This window comes from Mobula birostris, chromosome 8 (assembly GCF_030028105.1).
Source record: "Mobula birostris isolate sMobBir1 chromosome 8, sMobBir1.hap1, whole genome shotgun sequence".
Lineage (NCBI taxonomy): Eukaryota > Metazoa > Chordata > Chondrichthyes > Myliobatiformes > Myliobatidae > Mobula > Mobula birostris.
The window spans coordinates 88588209-88602765 of NC_092377.1; the positions used below are offsets into that span (position 1 = coordinate 88588209).

Consider the following 14557-nt stretch of genomic DNA (forward strand, 5'->3'; position numbering starts at 1 on the left):
AGTTCAATCTCTTCATGCACAAACAGTTGGAGCTCGGGACCTTCCTTCTTCACCCTGTGATCCCCTCGGATCACCTCGACCTGCCGCCTGGGACCAACAACGGTGGTCGACCAGACGCTCCACACGAGTCCGTCTCCGTCTCCTCTCCTCACCGATCACCCTGGACCTCAGACTCCTGCTCGGGGTCCGACCCCGTTAGCTGACTCACAGCACCTTGTTTGTTCGTTTTCTCTCTCTCTCTCTCTCTCTCTCTCTCTCTCTCTCTCTCTCTCTCTCTCTCTCTCTCTCTCTCTCTCTCTCCCTCTCTCCCTCTCTCCCTCTCTCCCTCTCTCCCTCTCTCCCTCTCTCCCTCTCTCCCTCTCTCCCTCTCTCCCTCTCTCCCTCTCTCCCTCTCTCCCTCTCTCCCTCTCTCCCTCTCTCTCCCCTTCTGCCCCACAACCCACGCAGCACCATAACTTACAGACACACGAGAAAGAATAACATCTATCTCAGTTGGTTTGTTCGCTCTATTATCACTAATCTAACCCAAACAAACTGCTAGCACAAGAACTTTCTCAGCATTTAACATAACAAAGAAGCCATCTCAAGTATAACATAACAAAGAAGCCATTTTAATTAGCCTACGCAGTAACATAAAAGAAGAAACCCCTTACACTTGTATTAACATGCCCCAATATTGTTTCACAGGACTTGGAGAGGCAATGCACTGAGGGCCAAGCTCTGATGAACGCTGTGCTTAAGACACAGGAGAAGGTGACTCTCTCTGGCTCAATGTATATGGAAGATCGCATTCTCGAATCTGCTCAACGGGACTGGCATCTCTACCAGCGAAGGCTCGGCGAGGCAAAGGAGAAGGTCAATGGTACCCTGAACACGCTCAGTCGCCTGGAGAAGATGTTCCAGGAGGTGGACACGTGGCTGTCCGACCTGGAGAGCAAGGTTGATCTCCGGTCAGGTAGAAAGACTGACCGAAGCACTAAGGAATCACAATTGGTGCAGCTGCAGGTGAGCACTATATCAGCAGCAATAGTGCACCGCTCCGTGCCTCCAGTGACTGCAGTCTACAGTCGCAGTCATGCATTGCCATCAGATTCCCCCTGATTCTGCAGACAGTGGCACATTACAAAGAGAAATTAGCAACAGCAGAAGCTACTTCAGAACTTCCAGTGAATTACATAATGTACCTTAACTCCACCTAAGTACTGACTACCCTTAATACCCTTAACCATCATATAGATAATTCAGTATCATGTGGAATAGAACATAGAGCACAGAAATAAGTCCTTTGTCTCACATTGTTGTGCCAAAGTAATTCAGCTAATAACATCTATCTACAAGTTTGTAATAATACCTCATCTCTTCTGCCTGCACATGCTGGGGAAGAAGAAATCTAACAGGAGAGGAGGGTAGACCATGGGAGAAAGGGAGGGAGGAGGGGCACCAGGAGGAGGTGATAGGCAGGGGAGGAGAAGAGAAAAGGTAAAGGGGGCAGAGTGGTGAATTCAAGAAGACAGAAGATGGAGAGGGAAAAATACTTGGCGTTAGAGAAATCGATGTTCATGTCGTCAGGTTGGAGGCTACCCAGATGGAATATGAGGTGTTGCTCTTCCAAACTAAGAGTGGCCTCATCCATAAGACCAAAGGACATGGGGACAGAATTCAGCCATTTGACCCATTAAGTCTGTTCTGTCATTCCATTATGGCTGATTTATTATTCCTTTCAATCCTATTCTCCTGCCTTCTCCTCGTAGTCTTTGACACCGTAAATAATCAAGAAGCTTTCAACCTCCGCTTTAAATATACTCAATAACTTGGCCTCCACGTCAGTCTGTGACAATGAATTCCACAGATTCATTAACCTCTGGCTAAAGAAATTCATCCTCATCTCTGTTCTCAATGGACATCCCTCTATTCTGAGGCTGTGCCCTCTGGTCCTAGACTACCCTGGTATAGGAAACGTGCTCTCTACGTCCACTCTAGACCTTTCAATATTCAGTAGGTTTCAATGAGATTCCCCTTTATTCTTCGAAACTCCAATGAGTACAGGCCCAGAGCCATCAAATGCTTCTCATATGTTAACCCTTTCATTCCCTGGACATTCTGGTGAACCTCCTCTGGACCTTATCCCAATGCCAGTACTTCTTTTCTTAGGTAAGATGCCCAAAACTTCTTACAAACAGTCTAAATATGGCCTGACCAATGCCTTATAAAGCCTGAGCATTACATCTTGCACTTACGTTCTAGTCCTCTTGAAAGAAGTGGAGAGCTTTAAGGCCTTCATGATGGGGGATTGAAGTGAATAGGGTCTGAACATCCACAGTGAAAATAAGGCAGTTGAGCAAGTACATGGATTGAAAAGGTTTGGGTTAAGAGCCAAGCACTGGCAAATGGGACTACCTTGGATGGGACATGGACTAATTGGGCCAAAGGCCTTTTCCTGTGCTGTATAATATATATGAACTATATGAACAAACGATAGAGGTTTCAGTACAAATCCTTATGGAACACCCCACTAGTCACAGACATCTAACCAGAATAAGACTCATCGACCACTACCCACTATCTTCTAAGGGAAGCCAGTTCTGAATCCAAATGACCACGTCTCCATGGATCCAATGCATCTCAATCTTCTGAAAGGGCCTGCCATGAGGGGCCTTGATGAATGCCTTAATAAAATCCATGCAGACAACATCATCTGCTTGACAATCCCAATCGTTCTTAAGGCATGATCTGTCCTGCACAAAGTTATGTCCCTAATTAGGCTGTGCTTTTCCCAGTGCTCACAAAACCCATTCCTAAGAATTCCCTCCAATAGCCACCCTACCAGTGATGTGAGATTCATCCAGCCTATAATTTCCAGACTATTCCTATTTCCTTTCTTGAACAAAGGAACTTCACCTATGGCTGGAGAGGAGTCAAAGATCTTGTTGAATGTTGCAATAATCTTATCTGTTGTCTCTCAATAGCCTGGGGTCAATCACATCAAGACCTGGTTACTTATTCACCTTATGTTCTTCAAGAAACCTAATTGCACCTCTTTTTTTAATTACACAATTCTACTTTAAATAGAGAAAGTACAGTAAAGATTCACCAGACTGATCCCCAGGTGAAAGGAGAGATTAAACAGAGTGGGCCTTTACTCTCAAGCTTAGAAGAGTGAGAGATGACCTCATTGGAATGTACAAAAATATTAAAGTACTTGATAGAATAGACTTGGAGTTTATGTTTCCCTAACTAATCTGTTTTAAATCAAGGTGTCAAAGCCTCAAATTAAGGAGTGGTCCATATGGGACTGAGACGAAGAGAAATTTCTTCAACCAGTGGTTATAAAGTCTTTGGAATTCTCCTCTCATAAAGGATACGTTGGCTCAGTTACTGAGTGTGAATGTTCAAGACAGAAGGATGGTTTTTGGATATTAGGGAAACACAGGAGATGAGATTTGATAAGAATGTGTTGCTGAGGTAGAAGGTCAGCTACAATCTTATGGATGGTGGGGCAGCATGATGGGCTGAATGGCCTCCTACTCCCATTTCATATTTTCTCATGTAGCTCAAAGAGAAGTATTAAACTTAAATTTTTAACTTTGAATTTTTTCAGTTGAACCTAATTTTTCCTATTTTTTTATATGGATAATGTATCCTGGCAGTGCCTTTTTGTTTCAAACGTAATTCCTTTTCTCCCTCTTCTCCTGCCCTTCCCAAGGCAAGTGGTTTCGCTCTGACTACCCTATCAAAGATTGCCCCTTGGTTTCTGTACTCAAAGGAATTCCAACCTAATATATTGCCAACTACCCTCATAATTTTACATTTCCATCTTGGTCCCGTTCCAATGAATGTTAACTTCACACTTCCACCCACTCCAGCTATACTTTCCCGAGGTGTGGTGTCCAGAACTGATTTGACTAGACAAAGGTTTATATAACTGAAACATAACTTCCACCCTTTTGTACACCTGCCCTACAATAGACATCATGTCCTAAGCCTTTTTAATTACCTACAAATATTTAGTATTAATGTCGTTACTTGCTCAACAATGCCATTTTTATTTTATATGTATGCACTTGTATATAGACATAGATGTGTGTATGCATATACATATACCTCTTCCTCTCCATCTCCTTCCCCCTCCCACACCCCTCCCTTTCCCCCCTCCCTTTCCCCCCTCCCTTTCCCCCCTCCCTTTCCCCTCCCCCTTTCCCCTCCCCCTTTCCCCTCCCCCTTTCCCCTCCCCCTTTCCCCTCTCCCCTCCCCTTTCCCCTCCCCCTCTCCCTCTCTCTCTCCCCCTCTCTCTCCCCCTCTCCCCCTCTCTCTCCCCCTCTCCCTCTCTCCCCCTCTCTCCCCTTCCCTTCTCCCTCTCTTTCTCTCCCACTCTCACCTCCCTCTACCTCATCTCTCCCCTCTCCCGCTATTCACACTCTCAACCCCCCTTCCTCACACACTGCATATTCATCTCCTGTTGATAATTATCTCCCAAGCAGATTGTCTCTGCTGTTCTAGCAACCATGAATAAGATCATGTTTTAAATCCACTCTGTGAGTGTTTCCATATATTTTCTGCCAAGTTTTCAATAAAACTTTAGTAGCTGAGAGGATAAGGCAAGTTCTGACTAAGTGATAATCCGTATATAAATCAGAAAGTACTGTAGTTTTGCACTTGAGAACATGGAGGTTCCCCATTTGTAATATTCTCAATTTCCCACATGAGTAGTTTTATGTTAATGTTATAAAGTTTGGATTATTCATTTCTTTTCCTTCTGTGTCATTAGAAATGGAATGAAGAAATCCTAACCCGGAAGGATGAAGTGGAAGGGGTTGGATTGCTTGCTCACCAAGTGCTGGAGGAGAGTCACATCAACAGCAGTGTGGGAAGTCAAGCTACTCAGCTGGCTACCAGATACCAGGGCGTTCTGCTGCATGTGGTGGTAAGTAGCTAACAGGGCAAGAGTCCTAATAGCCCTATAACAACACAGCAGGCCATTTGGCTCATCAGGTCCATGCTAACTCTTGGGAAGCAATTAAATGAGTCTCTTTGCCTTATTGCCCTGTTTATCTGTCACTTATTCTTTCTGACGTCGCACCTCAACTCCCCTTTGTTCATTTTGCTATTACTCCATTCTGAAGCATAATTCACAGTTGACAATTAACCCACCGTCATGTAAGACGAACCTGTAGTACCCAGAAGAAACCCGTCCAGTCACAGAGAATTCCACGTTGTCAGCACCTGAGGATGGGATCGAACCCCTGTCACTGGAGCTCTGAACAGTGGTAATAATGAGTGTGCCAGCATGATGTTTTTTTGTTTCTCTTAACAAGTTGATATCACCCTCAGCACTTTTAGAAGAACTCAGTGTTATTATTCAGAATCAGAATTAGGTTTATTATCACCGGCATGTGACATGAAATTGGTTAACTTAGCAGCAGCAGTTCAATGCAATACATAATATAGAAGAGGAAAAAAAAAGTAAATTAATTACAGTGTGCGTATGTTGAATAGGTTAAAAAATGTGCAAAAGATAGAACAACTGTATATTTTTAAAAAGTGAGGTAGTGTCCAAGGGTTCAATGTCCAATTAGGAATCAGATGGCAGAGGGGAAGAAGCTGTTCCTGAATCTCTGAATGTGTGCCTTCAGGCTTCCGTACCTCCTACCTGATGGTAACAGTGAGAAAAGGGCATGCCCTTGGTGCTGGAAGTCCTTAATAATGGACGCTGCCTTTCTGAGACAGCGCCACCTGAGGATGTCCTGGGTACTTTGTAGGCTAGTACCCAAGATGGAGCTGACTAGATTTACAACCCTCTGCAGCTTCTTTCAGTCCTGTGCAGTAGCCCCTCACCCCCATACTAGACAGCCTGTCAGAATGCTCTCCATGGTACATCTATAGAAGTTTTTGAGTGTATTTGTTGACATGCCAAATCTCTTCAAACTCCTCATGAAGTGTAGCCGCTGTCTTGCTTTCTTCATGACTACATCAATACGTTGGGACCAGGTTAGATCCTCAGAGATCTTGACACCCAGGAACTTGAAACTGCTCACTCTCTCCACTTCTGATCCCTCTATGAGGATTGGTATGTGTTCCTTCGTCTTACCTTTCCTGAAGTCTACAATCAGCACTTTCGTCTTACTGACATTGAGTGCCATGTTGTTACATATCTCACTCCTGTACGCCCTCTTGTCACCACCTGAGATTCTACCAACAATAGTTGTATCGTCAGCAAATTTATAGATGGTACTTGAGCTATGCCTAGCCACACAGTCATGTGTATATAGAGAGTAATTCTACATTGCCCAGTTTGAACATCATTGTTCTTTTGAGAAGACAGGCTACCAATGCTAGTCATACTGCGGAAAGTTTGCTGAGTGGCTGCAGAGGTGCGGGGATTATATTTTTGGAGAAAGACTTGAAGATTTGAGGGGCTAGGGATTTGACACAAGCAGAGCAAGGCACATGTCAGCTGTTCGAGTTTTCAACACAACAAAGTGTGTGGAAAAATAAAGTTTCCACAGGAAAATGAGATGATTATCAGAGGACATTGTAGAGCAGTCAGTAATAAGAATTGGAGGAAATGGAAGATGAGGTTTCATTTTAAACCAAAAATAGTTTGAAAATGGAATTCTTGCAACAAATTTAATGCAGCGGAGTCCATAACTCTTTTAAAACTGAACTGTATAATAATTTGAGTAAGAAGAGCGTACAATGTGAACGAGCATGAAAGCAAGGAGCAAGGATTAGATACAATGGTATATTAGTGGTCATGAGGAGTGAGTAAGAGAGTATTATTGGACTGAGTTGAATACTAAAGGATATGAGGAATAAGCAATGTCATGAGATGAGGCTGGTTTGGATATTAAAGGTATGAAGGTAGATTACAAGAGTGATGTTAGACTGGGTGATTCATCTAATTCATAGGCTAATTGCCATGTTTCTGTACTGGAGAATTCTCTGATTCAATCTCGTTTATGAGCTCTGCATGCAAGAGAAGTGAAAGCAGCTCAATGGATTATTTTGCTGTTGGTTTTCCCTGGCTCCCAATGGGAAAATTCTTAGTCTCTGCTCTTTAAAGCCATCAAGCCAAGACTGGAAGTTGGCCAAATCAGAGACATTTAAAATCTGGGAAGATCCAAACATTAACTACCAAAGTTAACAAGTCTCCGAATCTGTGGGTATCCATGTGTGGAGAAATCAAATTAATAGATAGGGATGAATAAGATGTAAAACTAGGTGAGCAAGTGTTCGGGGAATCCAAATCTATGTGGACCAAATCTCGGGAATCAAATCAAGCAGAAGGAGGGTCTAAATCTAAGAGGAACAAATGCTGGAGGGTGGGGTTGGGGATATGCAAATCCCTTTAAAACTCATTCACAGAAGTCTGCTGCTTTACTTTGACACGAAATCATTTTTACAGTTTCTGGCAGATATGGGTGAATTCACCGAGTGTATAGAAGCTGTCCAATTGCCCGATAATTTCCACAACTTCCTCCAGCTTCCATAGATGATGCAGCAACGTGTCACTAGTTCTGTGGGCTGTGGGATTTAGAGCTCAGGCCCCTAGATCCGGGGTGTAATAATAGAAACGAGCATAAGCAGGTTGAATATGCACTGTCCCTGCTCTGATGTTATCTTTTACTCTGATGGACATGCTTCTTCTCATAGGACCAGGCCAAGCTACTGAGGGAAGAATTGCGAGCCTTGGAGGAAGCTGATTCAGCACTGAGCACCTACACAGACTGGCTCAGGGCTGCACAGAAGAACTTTAAAAATCTGGCGGTGGCTTTGAACGTAGTGGACAAAGTTGCCATGGAAAGCAAGATCAAAAAGTTTGAGGTAAGAGCTTGAGGTTGGACAGGAGGTATGGGTTGGTTGTAAATCCCCTTGGAGGTTTGCATGCAAGGTGATGTTACTTATCAGTGATTGCAGAGTGTGGCTGCCTACTAAGCAAACGCATGTTAAAAAAGTAATACCCAAAGACAGGGAAAGTCTGTCCTGCTTTCCAGTGAATGGAAATTCCATGGAAAACTATGTGATCATTGTGCACATAATTTATACTATCTATCTTTTTGTTGCATAATAATCAGATCACACAGTCTGGTTTATTTCTTCACTTTTCCTGGAGTGAAATACAGAAACGATGATTATCCGGTCATTTTGCATTTCCCTGGAATTCAGCGGGGTATTCCTGATGTCAGTGCCACTTACACTTGATGCTAATTCCTCATTGGATATGCATCACCGTAACACAATTTCCTGTGCAACATGAGTCCATGTTGTGCCAGGAGCACCATTGTCTTTTAAAGGCCCCGCATCAAATTTGGATCCAAATGGCTTGAAATCAACTATAATATCTGTCCATCAGCTATTAACATCCCCACAGCCATCCACTCATTATGAACTCTACCAGTCAACTCCCTGACTACCCTAGTACCCCTCCCTATGCTTGATCCCAACTCCTCAAAGAACCATGGCTCCAATTCCTCAAACACCCCACCTCCCATGAATGCTGATTCCCCAACCCTAAATCCTCAATTCCATCTCCACAAAGAGTTGATGTCTAGCCCTCCATATTGTCATTCTTCCTTATTGCCTAGATCCTAACTGATCTCTGTTGCAGCTCTAATCCCCCAGATCCCAACCAAATACGTAACCTACCTTCATACCTGCAGAATTTTTTTGCAGCGGAACTTATCTTTCCAAAGCCCAGTCCCTGATTAGTGTGACACCCTTTCCAAGCAAATAGGCAGGGAGACTTGGGGCTGTGTTATTGGCAATGAATTACTTCTGTACTAAGGCAGATCCGTATAATTACATTAGTTTGGAGACTGGAGCAGGACAATGGGAAGAAACGATGTTCCCCTCACAACATGAATATAGCCTTTACTCTGTGATGGAAACCTTAATGGTTTTGGGAAGACATGTGGACTAAGTGGGATTCATGTGGCCCTTTCTATTCTACACAATCACTAATAGTTGGTGAGGCCAAATTTAGATCATTATGTGTAGTTCTCGTCACTTACCTACAGGAAAGATATTAATAAGTTTGCAAGAGTTCGGAGAAAATTTACACTGATGTTGCTCAGACTTGAGCACCTGAGTTACAGAGGAAGGTTGAATAGGTTATGATTGTATTCCTTGGAGTGTAAGATTATTCTCAGGCCCGTACAAGCAGTCACATCCCAGTCTCCAGCCAGCTAACAGGAGTCCCCCGGCACTCATTTCCCACTAATCACCTGCAGCCTATTTAAACCCAGCTCTCATCTACCGTCCTTGTTCACCCATCGAACCAATTAGCTTCAACTAGTTGCTCCTAGCCTTCAGTTACCTTGTTGCCTTGTCATGTTACGTATCCATTCTCATTTATTCTGTGACCCCTCTTGGCTTATTATTTTGCAATTTATTATTAAAGTTATTGCTCACTGCCAAGTTGTCTCCGCTGCTCTGCGTTTAGGTCTAGTTTCCATTACATTTCCTGACAGGATGTGTGAACCATTGATTGACCCAGCAGAGTTTGCTCACCTAAAGGAATTCATCTGTTGACATGAGCACCCAATCCAGGAGCAGAAGGAAACCATTGATCATCTGCTGGTCACTCTCCGTCTCGATACAGCGTCCCCGTGACAGTCCACCTCCTCCCTCCTGAGTTCCGGATTCTCGTGCCCAAACACTTCAACAAGACCCAGCCTGATACTGCGACTTCCTGTCCCAGTGCGGCTTACACTTTGAGTTCCAGCCATCTCTGTATTCTACAGATCGAGCCAAGGTTGCCTTCGTCATCTTTCTCCTGACTGGGCGAGCTCTGACCTGGGCTGCCACTAAATGGGACAATAAAACCACCATTTGCAACAAATATGGGGATTTCTCCGCTGAGATGCACTGTGTTGTCAAACATCTGGGAAGAGAAAGGTTGGGGGGGAGGAGCAGCGGATCAGATACTTAGCCTGCATCAAGGCTGGTGCTCCGTGACTGATTGCACCGTGGAATTCAGGAGTCTCACAGTGCAGAGTGGCTGGAATCCAGGGGTGCTGCTGGCCCGTTACCATGACAGTCTCTTGGAGCGTTTGAAAGATGAGCTGTTTACCAGGAGATGCTCACTGACATCGAATACCTCATTACTCTGGCCCTCCGAATTAACAAGTGTTTTATAGAACATCCCTCCAGACCATCAGCCAGAACCACAGTTCCATTCCCAGAAACACTTCACCCGCCGCCGGATCACCCACATATCACATGCCCGGTGTGTCCAGGAGAAAGGCACCACCAGGTAGAGACAGGGGGCCTTCTATGTGGTAAGCTCCAGCCCCTCATTCCAGCATCATAGTCTGGCTCATTCTGTCTGTCCTCCTCCACAGCCTGATGATTCCACACACACAGGAGGCTCTGGTAGATTCCGGCAGCAGGCAGCTTTCTGGACCGGACTCCCTACAAAGTCTCTCTCTCACCCCTTTTGTATCATGGCCATTGACGGACATCCCTTGTGGTCTGGGATGGTCAAAACATGCTCATGGCCTGTGCACATGAGCATCAGAGAGCACTGCAAGTCCATCCCATTCCTCCTGATCAGCTCACCCGGCACCCCTCTCATCTTGGGTGACCCCAACTCTCCACTCACTTTGCCTGGTCATTTGGTTCACTGCTGAGCCAGGGACTCATCTGCCACACTACCTACCTTCAATCTCAGTTGACTTCACTCCATAAATCCGCAGAGACGGAGGAATCCCTCAACCTCACCAAACTCCCACAGGAATACCATGACTTAGCCTTCGCCTTCAGTGAGACGAAGGCCAGAAAGCTGCCACCTCACACACACCATGACTGTGCGATCAACCTCCTCCCAGGCATCACCCCTACCTGAGGTGGTCTGTTCTCCTTCTCCCCTCCTGCGACCCAAGCCATGAATGACTATGTCACAGAAGTTGTGCAGCAGTACAGCTTCGTTGGGCCATCCCAGTCCCCAGCCGGCGAAGGATTCTTCTTTGTCAAAATAAAAGATGGGTCTTCGTCTCTGCATCGACCACTGTGGACTCAACAAAATCACTATAATGAACAGCTACCCTCTCCCTTCAATGGATAGCACATTGGAAACATTCCGCGGGGCCCAGATCTTCACCAAACAGGACCTATGGAGCACGTACAATATGATCAGCATGCACTGGGAGCTGAGTGGAAGGCAGCATTCATAACAGCCCCATTGGCCACTATGAATACTCAGTGACGCCCTTTGGACTCTGCACCAGTCCAGCCGTTCCCCAAGTCTTCATTAACGAGATCACCTGAGACATGGTACGTAGGTATGTGTTTCTCTGCCTTCTTGAGCTTCTACCACCATTTCAACAGGAACTACAGCCCAATTGCTGCTCCCCTCACCTCCTTCTCAAAGTCACCTACCTCCACGGAGTCGAAGTACATTTATTATCACGGTATGTATGCAGTATACAACCCTGAGATTTGTCTTCCCCACAGACAGCCACTGAACGAAGAAGAACCATGGAACCAATGTGTTCAACTCCTCCTCCCCCCCCCACGCACAAAAAAACAAATCGCGTAAACAGCAACAAAACGAACAAAAACACGGAAAGATCAAAAGGCATATTTCAGTTCAGCTCAGTGTTCGTTATCTACAGACTGCCCCCGAGTCAAAACTCACTCAAAAGTAGCAACAAGAAAAGGAGCGACCAGAAAATAGGACTCGAATTAGAGTCCAATCTACAAACCTCGTCGATTAAACCTTGTTCCGGCACCATCCTCCGACAGCATCGATGGAGAGAGAGAGGGAGGGAGAGAGATCGTTTGAACACAAGGGCCTTCCCTTGGGAGCAGTGAGTGAGATGCTGGTAGACTGCACTGAAAACTCACTCGTACCTGCACCCATCTTGAAGATTTCAATCTTCCCTAGTGCTTTAATCAACGAGAACGGCGAGAGGCAGAGTCAATCATGGGCTCGAATCCTGACTCCAGGCCACACATTTCGCTCACAGCCTTATGGAACCCTCTCGGAGACAGCAGAGCGCTAGGTCGCCCCATCGGCCCAAAAACTCACCACCAGAATGTAGATAAGGGGCTCCAACAATGGCAGAACCACATCCGAAATAAGAAAAGCACATAAAAGGACTGAGAGGGGTTGCTTCTTGACCTGTCTTGAGGATGTTGCCTTTGGTAGTGTTGTTCACTGGCGCTATCTTCTTCCAGACCACTCTTTAGGGGAGTTCAGAGGTGCTTCGTTGCCGCTCCCATTCTCCACCATCCGAATGCCTCCGGACATTTTGTGGTAGAGGTGGACACATCTGAGGTGGGCGCTGGGGCCATCCTTTCCTTGTGAAGACTGGATGGAAGACACACCCTTTTGCCTTTTCGTGCAAGTTCAACTCTGCAAAGCGTTGTTATGGACTAGGAGACAAGGAGCTACTTGCCATCAAATGGCCTTGGAAAAATGGAGATATTGGCTGATGGGAAAGACCGAGCGCTTCCTGATCTGGACTGACCCCCAACAGAACCTCATATCCGTTCAACAGACCCACCAATTCAACCCACTGCAGGTTCGCTGGGCTCTCCCCTTTGAGCGATTCAGCTTCACCATCTCCTACCCAGTTGGCTCTAAGAACGCTAAGGCAGACGCTTTGTCACAACAGTTCGACTCAACTTCATGATTGTACACAATCACATTTCCTTTTCCGGTTTCTGATCAGACAGTGTTGACAACATGGAGTTTGCGATGAGTTGTCTGCAGATTTTAGAATGGGCTTATTTATACTGTTTTTACTGAGGAAATTATTCAGCGTGCACACATTGTTGTCACTGGTCTAACAATTGCACAACACAAGATTTTTGTGCACACTGCTCATTACAAATTAGAGGGAACATTACTCCTCACCCCTCTCTGGCCATCCTGGTGCACGATGGACCCTGAATTTTCTGTGGCTCTTCTTTTGTGGCCCTTCATGGCTTGTTATTTTGCAGATTATTATTAAAGTTACTGTTTACTGACCGCTTAAGTCCTCACTGCTCTATGTTTGGGTCAAACCCCTTCTACATTTCCTGACAAGAATGACGGGAGATCTTATAAAGGTATACAAAACTAGGAGAAGTGTAGATAGGGTGAATGCATACAAGCTTTTCGCCCTCAGGCTGGATGAGACCAGAACTAGAAGTCGTTGCTTTAGGGTGAAAGGTAAAATATTTAAAAGGAATCTGAGGGGGAACTACTTCAGTCAGAGGATGGAATGTGCTGCCAGCAGAAGTGGTAGATGTCGGCTCAGTTGTACCATTCATGTGAAATTTGGATAGGTACATGGATGAGAGGGTTATGAAGGGCCATGATCAGGGTGCAGGTAGGTGGTACAAAACTAGAATGGCACACACTTGATGGGCCAAAGGGCCTCTTTCTATGTTGTAGTGCTCTGTGGCTCCAGTTGTGAAACTAATTAGTTAGTGTTAACTAGACCTCTTGAGCCAAAGCATAATGAAGAGTTTAAAAGAACAGTTCAACACCCTTAAAGTGGTGTAACCCAGAAGTGTACATGGTCTTTTACTGTAGGCATTTTTGGTCTCTTGTATTGACTTTGCTTTTCAGAGACGTTCTTTTCTTTCCAGACTCTGCATAGTGACATTGACACGGGGAACACTCTGCTCAAGATGATTCTGGAGAAGAGCGAGAAAGCCATCGCGTGCCTGGATGCTGTGGGAGCTCAGTGTCTCCGCCAGGCGATGGACAGCCACATTAGCCAACTGAATGAGCTAACCTGCTCCATCAGGAGAGAACGTGGAAACCTTGAGAAATGTCTGTCCCTCACGAAGGAGTTCCTAGACAAGTACCAGAGCCAAACCAAGTGGCTGGCAGAGTATCAGGCGATCTTGCAGATCCCGGTGGAACCAAAAGTGGAACTGTATGAGAAGAAAGCCCAGCTGGCCAAATACAAGGTAAGGAAAGTGGAGCAAACTGGGTAAGTAATAAAAACCAGTTTCCTTTCCCAGAATTCCACTTCGTAAATTGGAAGAGATTTATGAAGAGATATATAATCCTTTGGGACTATCTGACATTAAAGTATTTTTGACTAATTATTATAAAAATGTAATTAATTAGGTTAAGACTATGTCCTCTGGTGAAGTGCTTTGGCTAGTGGATCACAGAAAAAGTCCAGTCCATTCAGATTCTTGATCCATACCACCACTTAATTAGACTATGGGTGGTCCATAAAAGCAATGGAAATAGTTTTCCTGAGCTGCTCTACTAAAATCCTCATAATTATGAATATCCCAATGATCTTCCTGCCTAACTCCTCAGACCAAAGCGTAGTATCTCCAGCATGCCTGTGTAACTGAGGCTGCTCATCCTCATTATGACATCCTTCCTAATGTGGGATGTCTGGAATTGGATATGGTTTCCTGTCTGTTGTTGGTGAACTGAAGAACAGACAGGCCAGAAGAACATAAGATATAGGAGGAGAATTAGGCTAATCTGTCTTTCAGATCTGCTCCGTCGTTCAATCATGGATGATTTTATTTCCCGGCCCCATTCTCCTGTTTTCTCCCTGTAACCATTAACCCCCATTACCAATCAAGAACCTATCTA

General features: G+C 45.0%; 1 protein-coding gene across 9 annotated transcripts in view; it reads left to right on the plus strand.

Annotated features, from left to right (window-relative positions):
* syne1b (spectrin repeat containing, nuclear envelope 1b) overlaps window positions 1–14557 on the plus strand; it is a 500086-nt gene that overhangs the window by 268821 nt on the left and 216708 nt on the right. For all 9 annotated transcript variants that reach the window (XM_072265605.1, XM_072265607.1, XM_072265609.1 and 6 more), the window contains 4 exons: window positions 688–1005; window positions 4766–4921; window positions 7651–7821; window positions 13579–13905. In XM_072265605.1, coding sequence (XP_072121706.1) covers window positions 688–1005; window positions 4766–4921; window positions 7651–7821; window positions 13579–13905 — 972 coding nt within the window. The remainder of the gene's footprint in view (window positions 1–687; window positions 1006–4765; window positions 4922–7650; window positions 7822–13578; window positions 13906–14557) is intronic.